Genomic DNA, 20,298 nt, shown 5'->3' with positions numbered 1-20,298 from the left:
TTGAAGTGTTTAAGAATGAGTTAGAATCAGAGTTGGGTTACTAAAGCCTAGTCGGGAGTGGTTTATAATACAAGTTCGGCTCATTTGGAATAACAGTAAGTTAGTCCATTTAACATGTAATCAGGCTGGATGTAAACATATTCTATATACGATCACGCTGATGAAATGTTTTTGACCAGCCTTAGCTCTTTTTTAATGGTGAATAATTTGGATCAGCATAATGAAGAAGAAAAAACGGGCATGAACTGGCAAAGAAAGTGTGATTATTATTATAATTTTTAATAAATAGTCTACATGATGAAGAAAGTGACAACAATTGTGTGTTTAAGACCAGCCTCTCCAAGACATGGCTTCACCATAATGAACAGATTGATTCATGTGTGTGTTTCAGACTAGCCTCTCCAAGACATGGCTTCACCATAATGAACAGATTGATTCATGTGTGTGTTTCAGACTAGCCTCTCCAAGACATGGCTTCACCATAATGAACAGATTGATTCATGTGTGTGTTTCAGACTAGCCTCTCCAAGACATGGCTTCACCATAATGAACAGACTCAGTATGGAGAACCTGACTGAACCAATCACCAAAGACCTGGACTTCCAGCTGCAGGACCCCTTCCTGCTCTACCGCAACGCACGATGTAAGAAAGGTCTCTCTCTCTCTCTCTCTCTCTCTCTCTCTCTCTCTCTCTCTCTCTCTCTCTCTCTCTCTCTCTCTCTCTCTCTCTCTCTCTCTCTCTCTCTCTCTCCCTCTCCCTCTCCCTCTCCCTCTCCCTCTCCCTCTCCCTCTCCTCTCTCTCTCTCTCTCTCTCTCTCTCTCTCTCTCTCTCTCTCTCACTCACTCACTCACTCACTCACTCACTCACTCACTCACTCACTCACTCACTCACTCACTCACTCACTCACTCACTCACTCTCTCACTCTCTCACTCTCTCACTCTCTCACTCTCTCTCTCTCTCTCTCTCTCTCTCTCTCTCTCTCTCTCTCTCACTGTTCCCTTCTATATTGCTCTCTCTCTCTGTCCATTATTTTAATAGTTGTCTTTCTCTCACCGTTTCCTATTGTTCCACAATGCACTATGTACACACTGCTCTACTGCAACACTTACACACACACACCTTTCTTTCTCCCTCCCATGTTGCCTGTCTCCCTTCCCTTCTCACTCTCTCCCTATCTCTTTCTCTCTCCCTATCTCTCCCTCTCCACTTCCATATCTCTCTCTCTAGCCCCTTTTAAACAGGGATCCCGCAATATTGTTGTAAAGAAGACTCCTCATTGTGCCTTCTTTGCCTTTTTTTTTAACTGAACCAAACAAAGCCAGCAAATTGTTCCCTGTGTGTGATTCTAGATCGCACGCTGGCATTTTTCGGAATCAGAGGCGCGACGTGCCAGTTCAGCTTGCGAAAGAATTCCTAGCCATCTGATTTGGAAATGTTCTAAAAACTTGGCAGTTCACATCGAAGCAACGAGCTGCGCGAATGATGACGCACTGCAGTACGGACAGCAGCCTCTAGATGGAGCGCTATAATACTGTCTGTGGTGCTGAGGTTTGGCTGTCTGTGGTGCTGAAATAGGTTTGGCATGCCGACCTTTTGTCTTCTCTCCCCAATTAGTTTGGTGGCAAGAGCCACTGCTTTTATCTCCACTCCTTCATACAATGTAGGCTTATTTGAAGCCATTTTGTCGTGTGAGTTACCGTCAAGTCACTGCTCTATACCTTTTACCAACACTAGTTGCGTTTGGCTTCTTACATTTCATATTCTTTTGATCAGACATCAAACATGTAGCCATTATTATTATTATTATTATTATTATTATTATTATTATTATTATTATTATTATTATTATTATTATTATTATTATTATTATTATTATTATTATTATTATTATTATTATATCATGTGGTCACTAGGCTTGCCACGGTAGTCTGTGTTACCGGTGTTACTCTATGTCCATACGGTATGTCATTCACAACGAGAGGGACAATTCAGACGAGACAGCAGGTAGTCTTCGCCACAGGAATGGCTTGTGAGCTCAGTCAAGCCAGCAGCAGAATCGTTTGGACTTCCACTCAGGCATTTTCAAAATAAAAGTCAAAGTCTAGATACATTTTTGCAAGAGAGAAAAAAAAGTATTAAAGTGTAATGAATACAGAAAATATAGAGCAGGGGTATTCAGTTAAAATTCAATGAGGTCCAGTTATAGAAAACATCCTCAAGCAAAGGTAAATATTCAATAATATATATATATTGTCGGATTTCACATTGAACTCGGAAGTACTGAAGTATTTATTTAATAATGAATAAATATCCTTTTCTCATTTCAAGTCAAATAAGCGCTGAGCTTTAGAAAAATCTGTGCATCTTAAAACAAAGTGCCTAATTTATTAAAACGTGTAGCTAAACTATTTTATAATAAACAACCTCAACACATCTTAACAGTCTCAAACTATACTTTCTTTCCCTCTTATATCCCATCCCCCCACTTTCTCTTGTTCAGTGAGAGAAGTGAGCTCTAGTCCTGCCAGGATTTAAAATCTGGAGTGCTGTCAGGGCCGTTCTCATACACATCATGTGTAGGTGCCCATTGGTGAGCCTGCAACAATACAATATGTGTATAGTGGTCGACTGATGTGGGGTTTTTCAATGGCTGATGCCAATATTTAGAGAGCAGGACAGCCGGTGGCTGATATATTATGCAGATATGTTTTTTTTGTGCATCTGATAAAATACAACAATTTAATGATAATAACAAATGAGACACACAATTGCTGAATTAAATTAACATTTATTTAACTCTAATGTTATTGTGTCTGCATTGTCTCTGTTTTCTTAAGATATATCTGCTCTCTGCCTCTGCAGTGCACTTATTTTAAATGGTTCACTCTCATCGCACAGCTTGCTCATATCATCTACCAAGTGACTAACGTTAGAGGTGACAACAAGGTGATAGAGCGGAGACTCTGTCCCACGAATCAGTGTTTCCCACAGGATTTTCAGAGACTATGGGGGGTGAACCTCCGACCCTCTAGGGGGGTCCGGGGGCATGCCCCCCCGTAATTTATTTTTTGTACATTTGAACGTTAAATGCATCAATCTGGTGCACTTTGAGAGCAAAATAAAGAGGCTAGATCTATGATGAACTTTGTGCTCAAAACACAAAATCGACTAGACTAGTGCTTCCCAATCCTCTCCTCGAAGCACCCCAGCCGTTCAATGTATTTGTTAAATTCCACCACCAGCACACCTGATTCAGCTTAACTAGCCCTTTATTAGTTGAATCAAGGTGTGCTGGTGGTGGAATTTAACAAATACATGGAGCGGGGGTGTCTCGAGGAGAGGTTTGGGAACCACTGGACTAGAACTAGAGCAGACATTTGAGCCATCAAAGAAATGAAGCAAAAGTGGTTACCTGTGTTGAACTGGTTTATTTTTTAGAAAATAAAAAGATATAGTGGATTACTATTACGACTATTATCACTGCCAATACTACTGATACATCCCTATTGGCAAACTTTATATTTAAAAAAAATAGTAAAACAAAAAAAAAACTTTTTTTTAATAACTTTTTTTTATTTTTTGGTTCATTATACAACTGTGGCGGGACGCCACAGTCTAGGTCATTAATGGGACACCCTGCACTACTATCTCTCATTAAAAACTCTGCTAAGTTAGCTTGGCGTATTGAAGGACAAGCACACGCACATACAGAAGGAGAGAGAAAATCAAGCACACAAGTTTTATGTTTTACATTTTTGTTTATCGGCCTTGTGAGCTCAGGAATGGGCTGATGCTGAGTAGGGATGCACCGATCCGACTTTTTCAGTCCCGATACAGAGTACCGATCTTTGTGGAATAGACTGGGATCATTCTTTTGTGCAAGGCAAGATCAGGCTTGACTTAAAACATTACTTTCCTAACTTGGTGAAACAAAATGTAACAAATTAACACATTTATATATATATATATAAATGTACTGAATTGTTATTTATTATTTTATTTCTTATTATATTATTATAAGAAATATATAAAAAATATAGACCAGATTAATCGGTCTATCACTAGTTCATACTGGAGAGCACTGCCCCACAGCTGTATGTGGACAAGCAACAGAGCACATTCGTTAGCATGTTGTTGGGCAGTAAATTATTGTGTTGGGAGTCTGGTGAATGGTGCATATCGGGCTATTAGATAGTTTGTTTTCTGTGCCCTCAGTCCTCAGTTAGTTGTCTATCATATAGTAGAGCATAGAGGTTTTTATCTTCTTTAGATAATACCTTTTATACTGATTTTAAGGCTTCTGGGACTAGGTAATCCAGCCATACTCTGTAGTAAAGAGGCCAGTAAATGTGGTCTTCTTCAAAGCTCTATAAAATAATATGTCATTAGATATCTACAGCAAATTACTTGAACTTGTTTAGAAAACCACATTTTAATACATAACTGCATCCTGCTTTCTGCTGTTGACTCGCTGATGCTGACCGACAAGTTTAATCATGAAGCACTCAATCGTAAAGCACAATAACACTATGAAGCATTAGATATGCAGAGATTTCTCCCTCGGAGTGCCAAGGGACTGTCGCAAAATGGAATACACAATATAGAATACACATGTATTCCATTTGAATATAATTCACAAAATGGTGGGCGGAGGGGGGTGATGGAATAAAAAGAAAATATGAACGGGTGTGCTGAATGTCGGAAAAGGTCTGGAGCCCTGTGTATCTATAAAGCTGATATTTGCCTTTCGAAGCTAACGTCACCGAGCTGTCAAACTGACATGATGTATTTAATTTATTTATATATAAATATAATTATAAATAATAATTATTATACTTAGTGTTTAGTGTAAATGACGTCATTTGAGATTACAAAACACACAATCAATTTAACCTCTTACCACACAACGGCCCTTGCTTGAGGACGATTTACTCACCGGCACTTTGGCGACCTCTAGCGGCTCGGGTTAGAGACCTAATTGTTTCCTGTTGATTGCCCTTTCAGGCGACAAAATACGCTCAGCCGTTCTCGAGTTACATGCCGATATGTTCGGCGTGCGCCGAATCACACGGCTGACTTTCTATTTGATCAAATACCACTCCCGACGTCCGAGCCTCTACCTCTGTCAATCATTTGGCGATCTCAAGAATTATTGGACAGGGTTGTAAAACGAATGAGTGTGGCTTTCCAATGGCACCCCACGTGGGAATGAGCGAATCAGGGATCTAGGTGAAAAGTCACGAGCCAAACCAGGAAGAGAATTCTCTGTCGAATGCATTGAAGTCTATGAGAAAATTGTTTTCTGAGCTCTCTTACTTTTTTACCAAAACCGCTTCTAATCACTCATTTCTGAACGGATTCTTATGAAATTTGGACATGTACTACAAAATACTTCAGGCTATGGACCCAGTGTGTTTAATCCATAAATTTTTTTTCCATAACAAGTTTTTCTAAAACTCAAGTTCAGACCTATGTTACTCTATTTCATTAGCACTAAAAGTGAATTATCTTCATTGTATCATAAACCTCAGAAGGTCATCGTTCAAAAGAGTCCAGGCTCATGCATGTGCTATCAGTATAAAGTATAGTATTTTTTGGTTTTCAAAAAAAGTATGCAGTCCTCAAAAATGAAAATGGCCACTTTTGGGGGCGCAGGTTAAGAGGCTAAAACATCCAATAAATCAATCACAGTCAAAATATATATGGATTGGGGCTTTAAACATTTTAGATTAGTATTCCACATTGACTTTGCTCAGAATGTTTAGAATGCCAATCTTTCTTCCATGTTGTGGGAGACAACAGTTGCTAGCCTATGTGTTGATATATGAGAACTATATAAACAAAAATCAGTAAATCAGTGTAACGTTTGTAGCGGAACAGTAATATCATGCTTTTCCGGTGTTTCCTTTTAAAAACCTTACTGCAAAGCTTCTATTCTATTGTTCTGTTGTGTTCCTTTGAGTTCTGTGTGGACAGTAGGTCCATATAAGGAGCAGAGGTATTCTGGTGGCTCTGGGCCCACGTCTCTGAGACCTGACTCTGTAACAAGAGGCCTGACAACAAGAGAGAGAGGGAGGGGAGGGAGAGAGAGGGGGGGAGAGAGAGGAGGGAGAGGGAGGGAGTGGGGGGGAGTGGGGGGTAGAGGGGGGGAGAGATAGAGAGGGAGAGGTAATCGGGGGGAGAGAGAGAGGAAGAGAGGGAGAGAGAGAGAGGGAGAGAGAGAGATCCAACGAGAGAGAGAGCCAGCACAGATTAGATAAACCACAACACTCACTGATAGTGTAAGCATACATGCCACACACACACTGCACAATTGCATGTACTAGCTCCAGACAGCACAGGCTCAGACTGATATACACACACACACACACACACACACACACACACACACACTCACACTCACACTCACACTCACACTCACACTCACACTCACACTCACACTCACACTCACACACACACACACACACACACGGACTACAGAGGTGTGGGTGACAGACAGGCAGACTTACATTCTCACTCCATCTGTTACTCTGTGTTCCTCACTAGGTGGAATGCTGTGTTTACAGAGAGCAGTGTGTTCCTTGAGCCCGGCTCGCTGGTCCGTCTGTATTACTGCACAGCTCACTGACTCTTTACCCACATCATCGTGTTCAAGTAGTCTGTCGGCTCACTGGTCTGGAATACACGACCAGTTGGGGGGGGGGTTAACCTCTTAATCCCCATTGGCCCGGTATAAGATTTATTTCATGTCATATATAATATAATTCAGTCCGTATTAAGTAGGGATGCTCAATATTGGCTTTTTTACCGATACCGATATTGTCCAACTCTTAATTTCCGATACCGATATCACATTTTAATGCCGATATCGGCCGATAATATCGGACATAATTTCTATAGAAATGTAAAAAAAAAAAAAAAAAAATGAAAACCGATACCGATATTTTCCGACATCACATTTTAATGCCGATATCGGCCGATAATATCGGTAGGCCGATAATATTCACTAGCAGGATCTTTCCACATATTTGATTTCCGAAACATGCAGTACCGGCCAGATCCCCTTAGGGGCGCCATCGCTCCACTGCAGTATCATTGATGGGATTTAAAAAGATCCTTGATTCCAAAAGAAGACCCTCCATCTTGGATCAGCTTGCCGAACGTTTTTTTCAGCGTGGAATAATAGGATTTATGATTAGCCAATGTGCATATCGATCTACCAGAATCCGATGACTGGTGAGGAAATGCTGCCGGCGATCACATGGTCTGACGGTAGGATAATATTACGCTGGATTGGACATTGTTTTATAACCTAACATGATAGACTACTGACATTGGCTATCTGAACGCACACTCTATTGCTAATCAATAATACTGATCGGCGTTCCCCGCCGCCCCCATTTCATCCATAGATGCTCTGTAATAGTCCGGATGCTACGCAGTTTGTTTTATTTCATTCGTATATATACAGCAGAAATGGCGTTTGATATAACGGCGCCAACGTTTAGCCTTTTTTGCAGCCTCCTGCAGAAAAGCCTAGACGAAAAGCGCGATATACCGTACTTTTCGCACTATAAGCCGCACCTGACTATAAGCCGCAGCAGCTAAATTGAATGATGTGTACATATATAAGCCGCACTGGACTATAAGCCGCAGGTGTTTTAATGTTTAATTACCATATGTAATTAGCATTGGGACACAATACTGTCGGACAAATAACAAGCATTAACTCATTTACAAGTTGTATTAAGTTTAGCAAATAAGGGAACAGATAAATAACATTTCAATGCAGTCAAAAAAGCTATATTTAGATGTTTACATTTTCGAGTTTGGTCACGTCGAGTCACATATAAGCCGCACCGTTATATAAGCCGCAGGGTCGAAAAATGGGGAAAAAAGCCGCGGCTTATAGTCCGAAAAGTACGGTACCTTATATTCACAGCGCTATAAAATGACAACCAACCGATGGATTTTTATTTTCTTAAAGCCATTATGAAGGCACGGTTTATGCACTCAAGTGACAATGAGAATGGACAGATAGCAATCCTATAAATGATATATAAAGCTCTTAGAAAGTACATCGGTTTGTTTACAATCCTCTGTCCTCTGAGGCCTAAATCGCCGCGGGGCGCCGGTCGCCATAGTGTTAACAGTACTGACTACGTACTGGTCACGGGAGGCTTCAATAACGTGTGGATGATAATCCATTTTGTGAATACACTTGTTGAAACAACATCTTTGTTGGCCGACGGCTGCTGCTATCTTAACGTTAGCAAGCTAAAGCCAAGGGCTGCGCTCTGCATAGCTTAATTAACGCGCGTAACATAACTTACCCGTTTAACGTTAAGTAACTTGTGTTCCGCTGGGAAAGCATCAGCATCACTGCATACACACTTGGTTTAATCCAAACGTCCATTCGGGAACGTTGTATTATGAAATAAGACGGGTGATTGTGAGTCACTCGACTCTCTTTTTTGCATGTTTGATTCATTTCCTGATATGACGGGGAGTCGGGGACCCCTCCTCATCTCACTAGACTGTGTTGCCGTGACCCTTGTTTGCGCGTGACCTTCAAATGATTGTAAACACAACATAGTACTGTGATATTCTGATATATGTATCACATTCTGATATATATTTTAGTGTAAAATATTTAAAAAAAAATGTAAAAAAAAAAAAAAATCTTTTATAAAAAGCGTACAATAGGTTCAAACCCATTAATTAAGATTTGAACGTCAACGTAACGAACGAAGGTTTGAACTTTTTGGCTCAGCCCTATTGCGTATTTTATACCTACCTACTGCTTTCACTGTCTACAACTGCCCTACACTGTAATCATAGTCATCATAATAATCTTAAATACTATTGTCTACCCAAATTCTCCTGATACTTTCACCCTGTTTAACCCGGTAACTAACAACCCGATGTCCAGCCCTAGTATTGACGTCAGTGCCACCCTATTGACGAGGCCTTCAGTGATGTTGCCAGGTCCTGTGCAGTCAGTGTGACGCTCTGCGCAGAGGGTTATGGCATCTTATCATAAGACAAATATTTGCGCGCTCTCTCTGGTCACTACTTGAAGTGGCCTGGAATGGAACTGCCTGGAATGGCAGTTGGCACAAAGTGGCACTCTGGGCTAAATATAGACCCTTCTCCAGATACCATACAGAACAGGACTAGTTTAGGACAGAAATGGTCCACCAGCGGAGATGCTAAACATTTGGTTCCTGTGTCATCGAAAAACAAAACATTCGTTTTATTTCACCTTTATTTCACCTGGTAAGGAGCTTGAGCTCAAAGAGCAACACCTGACATAAAACAACAACAAACTTAAAGTCGAGAACAACCATACAGAACAGTAAATGAACATAGACAAAGGACAAAAAGAGAAGGATAAAAAGAGCAAGCAGCAGCCAGGGGGGGGGGTTCGGGGATTGATTGAGAGGGAAGGTTTTGATTGATTGATTGATTGAAAAGTTTATTAACAGATTGCAGAATGGGTACAGTACAGCTCAATACACCCAATTGTTAAGGGGATGCAGACCAGAGAAAGACTTTCCTCTTGTTTACATCAGGGTCCCCCATTTTCAATTCATCATATAGGTCAGGTTAGGTTAAGCATCAAACATAACATTAATGCAGCATGTACAGTAACCAGTAGGAATTAAGCAGAGAAGCATTTGCACACTCTCATATCGGTCATTAAAAGGTCAGTAATTACAGTTTTAAAACTGTGCAAAGTAATAAAAGCCCGGAGAAGAGATTTTCCATTCCAGGTAAACGGAGCAGAGTACACAAAAGCCCTCTTCCCAAACTCGGTACAAACTCGTGGGACTGAGGTGGATAGAAACGTTAAGTCATGAGAACGCAAGCTGTAGGAAGAGTTTGACGAAACGTTAAGAGATATAAAGGTAACAGTTCAAGTAATGCTTTATAGAGGAAGATGTACCAATGATAAAGCCTACGAGCAGGCAGGGACAGCCAACCTACCTTCTTGTACAAAATGCAGAGATGAGTGAGAGATCTACAGCCAGTAATGAATCTAAGCACCGTGATAAGTGGCCTCCAGCATAAGCAACGAGGTAGAACAGGCATTCATTCATCTCGACGGCACTGTAAATGAGTTTAATTACTCAGTGTATTATCGGGTATAAATAAAGATTGAATGAATGTACAACACAGTAATGGAGTACAAATAAATCCTACAGATGTTGACCAAAAAAAAAGAAAAGGATACTGGATACTAAAGAATTGGACATGTTTAGAAAGTCTGGGATTCTGAGATATGAACGTTTTCTTTTTCAAGTAAGTGTAAGGGGAAAATGAAGGGGACAATATAGCTATGAAGTTGGCTATAACTAGTGCAGTGCCTGTTCTGGGTGTGGTATTGCTGCTTGCGCTGTTGTCGGGGAAGCGTTCAGAGCACATGGCCGCTTGCAACCCTTTTGGAGGGGGGCCAGTGCTTGGCCCTTGGAACGTGTTTTGTGTATTCCACTAAAGGGCGTTTATCACAGAATCTTTTTTATTTTCTGGAGATTTCCAAAAACGAGCGTTTTTCCAGAACCGGAAGTTAGGAACCGGTTCCTATTAGAACCGGTTTTCGGTGCCCAACCCTAGTCCTGAGGTCCCTGGTAATAAGCATGTCACTGATTAACACTTTGATCGCCATGGGTTAAATTCATAATTTACCATCCCTCGCCAGCTCTATTTGTCTATGGAGAAGTTCCCCTTCTTTGCAGGGCTATAACTTTTTAAATTCTATTGCTAAATTGCCATTATTATGGCCCATTCAATGTCCTATATGTATTGTTCAGGGTGTAGCAACGTTAAACTTTTTCATTCACATATTCATACTAAAATATGGTCTAAAGTATAAGTATGTTTTTATCGTTTTCTGCAGCTTTCTCCAGAACTTGATTTATAGCTCCAAATGCATTATATTGATGATGAAATACAGTTTGATAGCAATCGGCGCGAGATAAAAAATTTCAACTGGACGTGGTTCTAGAAGTTACTACGTCTCATCTGATGATGACCGGATGGGCGGGGGATCGTTTATAATTCCGTGGGCAGCGTTAGATGATTCATCCAGAGTGGGTCATATGTTCATCATAGCAGTTTATATGGAACACGTTAGAATATAACGCTGAATCTTACCGTGGCTTCCTCGCGCCGCTGGCAGATGAGCGTGGAACCGAATTTTTCTATTATGGGATGGAGAAATGCCCGATCCATTTCCAGGTTGTATAATAGTATATACGTCCAAATCATGTTGTTTTTTCGAGTTATTTGCAACGATCGATGTTCACTGTGTCAAGACGGAGTCTCTCTAACGATAGCGAGTGGCCGGACCACATATGGATGAGCACTTCCGGTTCAAAGGCTCATTTCCGGTTGGCGATCGGCCACCAGATGGCGCTCTTGAACCGCTAGAGAGTTGAGTGGAGCTTTGCAGTGTGTCTCAGGGCTCCGGAGGGGAAATATGATTTCGATCACAGATTTTTGAAATATTGACATCAAAGACGAGTTACGGCGTCTTCGGCAGAATGAGCATGGCTAGGAATGACGTCTTAACTCGTCATCGGCGATCATAGTGTTAACAAGAAGGAAGCTTTTGTTTTGTATGTAAACATTTTCTTTATGCCATTTACTGGATGCTTTCATCATAACCAGCTCACATAGTACCATGGAATTACCACGACCCCTGACTGTGTTAGTGTCATGCTCTATCCATTGAGCTACACAGGGAATGGAACCCCTAACCCTGGAAACATTAGTGTCATGCTCTATCCATTGAGCGACACAGGGAATGGAACCCCTAACCCTGGAAACGTTAGTGGAAATGTGTATTATATACATGCAGTAACTCAGCAGAGTGGAAGTGGCTACAGCCATGGAGTGTGGGCCTGACGGAGACGGGATGTAGGGATCTGATGGGGGATATGGATACATCTGGTGTCTTAAAGGTAGAATCTGTAATGTTGTCAAACAGTGACCTCTAGACAAAAGCGCCCTGCTTGGTATTTCACTCTGTTTACATTTTTTGTTTTAGTCTTGATGTTTGGGTTGGAGTTTAGTCACTTATTTTGACTGTGAATTTCTCCAAACCTCTCTTGGCAGAGCCTGATGGCTAGCAAGAGCAGTCACTCCCCTATACCCTTTCAAATCCAACCCGCACATCGGACCAAAAACATGTATACAAAGTGCAATACTAGAGGATGCTGTTTGACGGCATCTAGGGTTTGGTACCGTTCAAAAAACGACTCCCCCCCCCCCCCCCCCCCTTTCATGCATGCATGGTGGAACATAATACCGATCATATGCATTTGGATTTTTAACTCTAGCTTGTGTAGGGCCGAAACGCCAATTGATTTAACGTTATTAGCTTAGCGCCTTATAAATAGCTTTGCAGGAATTATCCCAGATCATTCCGATATAACAGTCATATTCAACACGGTATAAAACGGGAACGTATTGATGAAAAAAATATTTATTTATGGCATATTGAACAGAAGGTTCATACTGTCAATTGACAAGGACATTGGATACATAGCTATAATATAGAATATAGTTATAGCTCTACAAACAAGGTGACACACTCCTCTCCTTTAAAGCGTGGCATTGCTACGATGGGCCCCGTCTAATAGCGGGCAGTCAATGACTTAATATATATATAATATTATTGTAAGTCATTATATATATAATATTATTGTTTGTCTGCATCTAGCTTTGTAATGTGTAACCACACTTGCGACTGTTTTCGGCTTGCCATTGCCTCGACTGCTTTGTTGTTGAATCAAGTAAAATCCTAGGTAAGCATGTATTGTGCTCGTGAACGTTGACGTGAAGCACACTTCATAGTTTTCGTTTAGCGGTAAACAAAACGTTGACGTCATCTGACTTAAAAAAAAAATATGGCGTCCGGGTAGCGCAGCGGACTAAGCGTCTGTCTACCACCACAGCTGTGGTGCTTCCGGGTTGGCCGACCGTCCATACTAACACAATTGGCAGTGTTAGCGGGTGGGAAACCCGGCGAGGGCTGGTCCTGGTCGTTGTAAACAGCGACTCCTACAGTTCGGTAGGGGCGCCTGCACAGCGAGGGAAGGATCTGGGAGAGGTAGTGTGACCTTCCACACGTTACACTCTCCCAGTGAGAGTCCGCGCTGCCAGGTGAAAAGAAGCGGTGGGCTGGGTACACATGTGTCGGAGGAAGCATGTGATAGTCTCCGCCCTCCCAGACCGACGGTAGGGGGTAGAGTGCGCAACGACCAGGAAGGGGATTGGGAATTGGCATAACATCTAACATTGGGATGGGAGAAAAACGGAAAAAGAAGGGGGGAAAAGATAATAAAAAAAAAATCTCTCTCTATATATATATATATATGTATATATATATATATATATATATATATAATCATTCTAAAATAATATAATAATAAAAAATTATAAAAAATTTGCAATACTGAAATGTGGCACCGGCGGATCTCACGTGAATCGGTACTCTGTAGTACCGACGTGATTCGGTCGATACCCTTAAAAGTGCCGGATTCGGTACCACATCCCTAACGCCATCACAGTCTTTAAAAATAAATATTGTGTTCATCACTTCCTTTGTAACGTGACCAGTGGAGATCTGTACTGGCAGGGGGAGGGCTGGATTAGTTGCCATGGGGATATGGTATGTGTATATATTGTGATTATGTCTATATGTTTGCTATAATCAATGCACACCCAGCAGCATACCATTTCAATCTAATTCAGAAAAGAATGATCATCACCCAAAAGATCACCCAAAAAAAGATAATCTGGCGTCCTTACCTCCAGGCCGGACATACGTGTACCCAAGGTCTCTCTCGGACACCAGCAGGCCCTTGAATCTGACCTCCGGCTCCTCTTCCAGCCTCTCGTGTTTGTTCTTCCTCGGAAACAGGCGTCCCAGCATGGCTACTACTACGCCGCTCTTATCAAAACACCGCTATCTGGTACCTTTTGAGAATCCCTCCAGGGAGAAGCTTATTAAACGATCGAGGGTTCGATTCAGTTGTCAACACTGTTCCTTGATGTGTAATAATCCCAAGGAGTTCCTCGGTTCGTTTTTTCTTTAACCGGACAATGACGTAGTGTTCATTTACTGTAGTTTGTCTGTTTTTTTTAACCGGCCAAAGTCCGATGGAGTCCAAGCGGAGAAGTGTCCAGTAGACCGTGGTCTCTACACCGACGCTCCGCAGATGACCGTCTCCCCCCGACCCCCCTCGTCCAATAGAACTGAAATAGACGACAAATCTTTGGCTCTTCTGAGGGACTGCGTCCGTTCTGGATGTTAATAAAAACCCTGTTAATGTTTTATAAATAATGAAGTCGTCCGCAAAGAGTTGACATTCCTTCCGTTTTTAGGTCCTCCGTCTGGCCTCCCATGAATGGATCTCTCCGGTCTTCAGAGACGTCCTCCTGATGGACAGCTTGGTCATGCTTTCACAGACACTTGACTGGTCCTCTCTCTCTCTCTCTCTCTCTCGTCTCTGTCTCTCTCTCTCTCTCTCTCTCTCTCTCTCTCTCTCTCTCTCTCTCTCTCTCTCTCTCTCTCTCTCTCTCTCGCTCTCTCTCCTGACGAGTCTGGACGTCTGAACTCAGTCCAGTCCGGAGGCTAGTGGACACACAGACATGTAGGCGGTTCCTTATCTGGTCTAGAGGGAGGAGGTGCATGTACTGTTTCTTCCCAGCAATCCCAGTCTGCCCAGTCTCCCTCCTGGTGAACAATGTGTGGTTTCCTGGGTCCTCGGATTCTGCTTGACCTCTGACCTCTGATGAGAGATGTACGGATGCAATGAAGTGCCATTTATTTGACCGACCACAGTTTCTCCATCTACTTGTCGTCAACGGGTCTTTTTTTGCACTTTTTCCTCTTCTCTCTCTTTTGCTCTCTTTGTCTCTCTCTTCTCTCTCTCTCTCTCTCTCTCTCTCTCTCTCTCTCTCTCTCTCTCTCTCTCTCTCTCTCTCTCTCTCTCTCTCTCTCTCTCTCTCTCTCTCTCTTTTCCAGTAACCAGGAAATTGTTGTGGCTCCACAAAACATGACACAGCCCCTGCAGTTACTTATTTGGTACAGGGATTTATTTTCCCAGGCTCCAGTTGGGGGGGTGTGTGTTTCTTTTCCCAAGTAACAATCAGCTCAGCTCTCTCTCTCTCTCTCTCTCTCTCTCTCTCTCTCTCTCTCTCTCTCTCTCTCTCTCTCTCTCCCCCCCCCCCCCCCCCCCCTGCCATTTTGGGGTTAATGTTATCTTTCCAAGTGGTCCTATTTGAGGAAGTGTGTGTGTATTTGTATAGTGTATGTGTGTGTATCTATATATATATGTCTGTGTGTGTGTAATGTGTATTTATCTGTGTGAGGTGACGAGTCTCATCTAGCTCGTCTGTCAGTGTTGTTCTTGTGTCCGACAGAGGTCAGAGGTCAACACAGCAGCAGCGCTCCCCCTCAGACCTACAACTGTACACTGTGTCCGACAGAGGTCAGAGGTCACACAGCAGCAGCGCTCCCCCTCAGACCTACAACTGTACACTGTGTCAGACAGAGGTCAGAGGTCACACAGCAGCGCTCCCCCTCAGACCTACAAATGTACACTGTGTCAGACAGAGGTCAGAGGTCACACAGCAGCGCTCCCCCCTCAGACCTACAACTGTACACTGTGTCCGACAGAGGTCAGAGGTCACACAGCAGCGCTCCCCCTCAGACCTACAACTGTACACTGTGTCAGACAGAGGTCAGAGGTCACACAGCAGCAGCGCTCCCCCTCAGACCTACAACTGTACACTGTGTCAGTCAGAGGTCAGAGGTCACACAGCAGCACTCCCCCTCAGAGTTAGTTCGTTTTAGTTAGTTCGTTTTTAGCGTTTATTTTTTTGCGTTTTCGTTTTAGTTCGTTCGTTTTTTTGCGTTTTTGTTTTAGTTCGTTAGTTTTTTTGCGTTAGTTTTTCTGTGTTTTAGTTTTAGTTTAAATTTTTTTCTTCGTTTTTTTCGTTAGTTTTTTGTGTATTTTTTGCGTTCGTTTTAGTTCATTAATTTTTTGCGTTTTTTTTTTGCGTTTTCGTTTTAGTTCATTCGTTTTTTTGCGTTTTTGTTTTAGTTCGTTCGTTTTTTTGCGTTTTCGTTTTTTCTTTTTTTCTTTTCGTTTTAGTTCGTTAATTTTTTTTTATTTTTTTTTTTTGCGTTTTAGTTTGTTCGTTTTTTTGCGTTTCTGACCGGCCCTTATCTCCTCTCTCTGGTCTGACCGGGCCCTTCTTATGACAGAGGTCAGGCCACACAGCAGCGCTCCCCCTCAGACTTACAACTGTACACTGTGTCAGACAGAGGTCAGAGGTCACACAGCAGCGCTCCCCCTCAGACCTACAACTGTACACTGTGTCAGACAGAGGTCAGAGGTCACACAGCAGCGCTCCCCCTCAGACCTACAACTGTACACTGTGTCAGACAGAGGTCAGAGGTCACACAGCAGCGCTCCCCCTCAGACCTACAACTGTACACTGGCTCCTCTTCTGTCCCTCTGTTCCTCTCTATTACACCTGCTAAAGAAAACAGTGGCAACAGTAGAAAATACCTACTTTAAAACGTACAATATGTATTTTGCTACCAGGGGTCTCTCACTCAAAACAATAACAAAAGACGGCGACCGATGATGATGTCATGGAGGAACGTGGGATCGTGTTCGGTTGTTGTCTTCATTATAAAAAAAAATGCACCGTTCTTTGCTTTTAGCTAGATTGAGAATTCTAATTAGCCAGACATGGTTTGAAAGCTACTGGCAGACTGGGGTACATCACCCAAATATCTGTATTAAATCACAGATTTGATAAGTAGCTCAAAAGTGTTAGCACAGCAAAGCTAATGTTAACCACTTCATGTAAGTGAATGGAAAATGCTAGTGCCATTAGCGCCATACTCCGGGAGATGGTTAAAACACATATTTGGGTGTTCTTATATAGTTTGTTAGTTATGGACTAGTCAGTCTTTCTAACCATTTCATAGATATGGAAAATAAAACACTAGCTACCTCTGCAAAAAAAAAAAAAAAAAAACTACTCCTGTTAACACATTGGGTGCCGTTCACGTAGATCTACGTTTCTGTGGCCCAGCGGTTGAGTGCCGGAAACGTAGATCTACATTTTTCTCACTGTATTTCTTTTATTCGCTATTGCCATTCATAATTTATCGAGGCACCTTGTGCATACTGTTCCGAGTGTGTCTGAGATTGCAGACGGTCAATACCGCCCCCTAACGCTTTGTGGCAGCTATTGCACCTCATTAGAAACGGTTTGTTTTCTGGGCCGAGCTGAAAACCGATATTTAGAGAGCAGGACAGCTGGTAGCCGATATAATGCTGATACAATACATATTTTTTTTTATAATATATATATATTTTTTACATCTGATAAAATACAACAAGTTAATAATAATTTTTTAAAAACGAACAAAAGTATAACATTTTATATTGGACGATACCAATGTTTTAAAGGAATACACCAACATTGTGGGAACTACTAGTTTCCCCTAGGATCTTTTTCAGGGGGGGTGGTAGGCCCCCAAAACTACTAGTGTTTTCGCGGGCCGCGTGTGTCACAGATACGTGGTGTCAACAGTGTCGTCATAGACGCGCGCAGTAAGGCGGTTGTTAGTATCGGTGCATTTCTCCACACTGAGCTGAAATGAAACGATTGCACATAAATTAGGTAAATAAATATTAACACATACATTTACTTATTTACAATTTTACATACAGTAGTGACAACACACATAAGAACTATTTACAATACAGGGACAGTGTTTCCCACAGGATTTCCTCGGAATGGATCTGGTAAGTTTTTTCTGCGTCTCCGCAGACCGTGCCGCACCACCGTTTGAAAGTCTTAGTGAATTGATTGATTTATATGAAAACCAATGTATGTATAATTTAGCTAGCTCGCCAACGTTACTGTGATTAAAGCAAACTTTAATAAAAAAAAAAATCAAAACTTTTCTTTTAATAATCTTTTTATTATTATAATTTTTTCAGGGGGGGCGGGAGGGTCCCGATAGTGGGGCGGGCCGCCCCGCCAAGGCAATGGTAGGGGAAACACTGTGTATGCTTACCGTCTTCTCCAGAGTCAGACAAGAAGATGGCAAGCTATCTGGTTGAAGCTTACTACAAAGAATGTAAGCAGATACGGACCACTAGCCTAGCTTAAAACAGTTTTTGGTCAACAGCTAGGCTAGCCCTATCCACTTTCATTAATTTGTGCTAAGCTAGGCTAGCTTGTAGCCTGATAGCTTTTTACTGAAAACACAGAGGGGAAATTGGTATCTATCTTTTTGTCTAACTCTGGAGAAGACGGTAAGCACATTTCCCATAATGTTGGTGTGTTCCTTTAACCTGTTAAGCCCGAGCCCTATTTTCTGAAAATCCGCCTAAAAGTACATACCTAAGTAAATGGAAGATTGCTCCACTTCTACAAGGCAATTTGCATGTTCTTAATCTTGGTATGTAGTAGGGCTGTCTTAAATACTTTGAAGCTTCGAAGCTTCGTTCGATGGGCATGGGATTCTAATATGAAAATAAAATGTGATTATTAAAAAAATTCAATAAAATAAATTATATTTTTTGGTGCAAAATCAACTCTGCCTCTCTTTGTTAGCTACAACAAGCAATGCTGTTTGTTATTTAACACTTTGGTTGCCTAAGGTTAAATTCATGATATACCATAGATTGCCAGCGCTATTTGTCTATGGAGAAAGTCCCCTTCTTTGCAGGGCTATAACTTTTTAAATTCTATTGCTACATTGCCATTATTAGGGCCCATTCAAAGTCCTATATGTATTGTTCATTGTGTAGCAACGTTAAACTTTTTCATTCACATATTCATAGTAAAGTATGGTCTAATGTATAAGTATGTTTTCATCTCTTTCTGCAGCTTTCTCCAGAACGTGATATATAGCCCCAAATGCATTATATTGATGATGAAATACAGTTTGATGGCAATCAGCGCGATATAAAAAATTCCAACTAGACGTACTTCTAGAAGTTACTACACGTCATCTGATGTTGACCGGATGGGCGAGGGGGCGTTTATAATTCCGTGGGCAGCGTTATACCAATCATCTAATGTGGGTCAAATGTTGATAATAGCAGTTAGTTAGTATCGAAGAAGGTAACGTTACACGCTGAAACTCACCCCAGTCTCCGCGCGCCGTTGGGCGATCATCGTCGAGTAGAAATCTTATCATTATGGGATATATTTTTACCCGGTCCATCTCCAGCTTGTATAATGGTATATACGTCCAAATCATGTTGTTTATCGAGTTATTGCCAATCGATCACCGTGTAGCGTGACGAGCCAGAGTCCCATGAACTATAGCGAGCGCCCGGAAGTACTACGGTCGTCATGACAACCTCTATTCAACATCCTGTTTGGCGATTGCGCCGATCGGCCACCAGATGGCGCTCCTGAACCGCCAGAGAGCTCAGTGGGTCCTGCTGGTGGATCTCAGGCCAGCGGCGGGGACATATGAATCCGATCGCAGATTTTTGAAATATTGATATAAGGACGCTGTCCCCCGGCAACTTGAGCATGGCCAGCAATGACGTGAAAAGACGTTTCATGGCAGTCAAAGTGTTAAGATGAGGTCGGACACTCGGCACTGACAGATTTGTGTTCATTGTGCTGCTTTTATAAAGCCTCAAATGACGGCTTACAATATTTCATGAAAGCAAAGTGTTTCGTTTGTCTAAGATATAAAAAGGTTTAAACTTTACAGCACTGAAAAAGTTGAACAAAGTGCTGTACAAGTCCCACAACATAAAAAAAATTATAAATTCTTTTTTTTTCAAAAAAAAATGTAAAAATGTGTATTACCTACATTTTTTTATTATTATTTTTTATTTCGAAGCTTCTAATTAAATCTCGGCCCCGAAGCTTCGAATTCCAAAAAAAAAATCGAAGGTCAGCCCTAGTATGTAGGGACATCTATGGATCTCAGGGAATGTATTCCCAGTGTCAGACATATTGTCTGTTACTAGGCTTGAATAAATTGTGATGAAACAAAGGAGAATATAAATTATGATTTTTCTTTGCATCTTTGATGGGGAATAACACCATGCTAAAAATGACCAGACATGAAAGACTTCTCGTTCAGCACCTTCTTGAGATCACGTGTACAAAAAATATAAGCAAATGAATAAAGGGAAGATGATAAAACAGAAGGTTTTGTAGATACAGTACTGAATTCTGCCATCCGGACACATGCAATTTGAGATATTATTATATAATATAG

The 20,298-nt window shown here is 41.6% G+C and overlaps 1 protein-coding gene across 2 annotated transcripts in view; it reads left to right on the top strand.

Moving 5' to 3' along the window:
- dcp1b (decapping mRNA 1B) overlaps positions 1 to 20,298 on the top strand; it is an 81,128-nt gene that overhangs the window by 2,617 nt on the left and 58,213 nt on the right. For both annotated transcript variants that reach the window (XR_014620558.1, XM_084330435.1), the window contains exon 3: positions 516 to 643. Coding sequence is in view for 1 of the 2 variants with exons in the window: in XM_084330435.1 (XP_084186561.1) it covers positions 516 to 643 (128 nt within the window). In the remaining variant the exon portion in view is untranslated. The remainder of the gene's footprint in view (positions 1 to 515; positions 644 to 20,298) is intronic.

Source organism: Notolepis coatsorum (genome assembly GCF_963971535.1).
Source record: "Notolepis coatsorum genome assembly, chromosome: 15".
Taxonomy (NCBI): Eukaryota; Metazoa; Chordata; class Actinopteri; order Aulopiformes; family Paralepididae; genus Notolepis; species Notolepis coatsorum.
The sequence above is the reverse complement of the archived record's forward strand: the minus strand, read 5'-3'. Positions and strand labels throughout refer to the sequence as shown.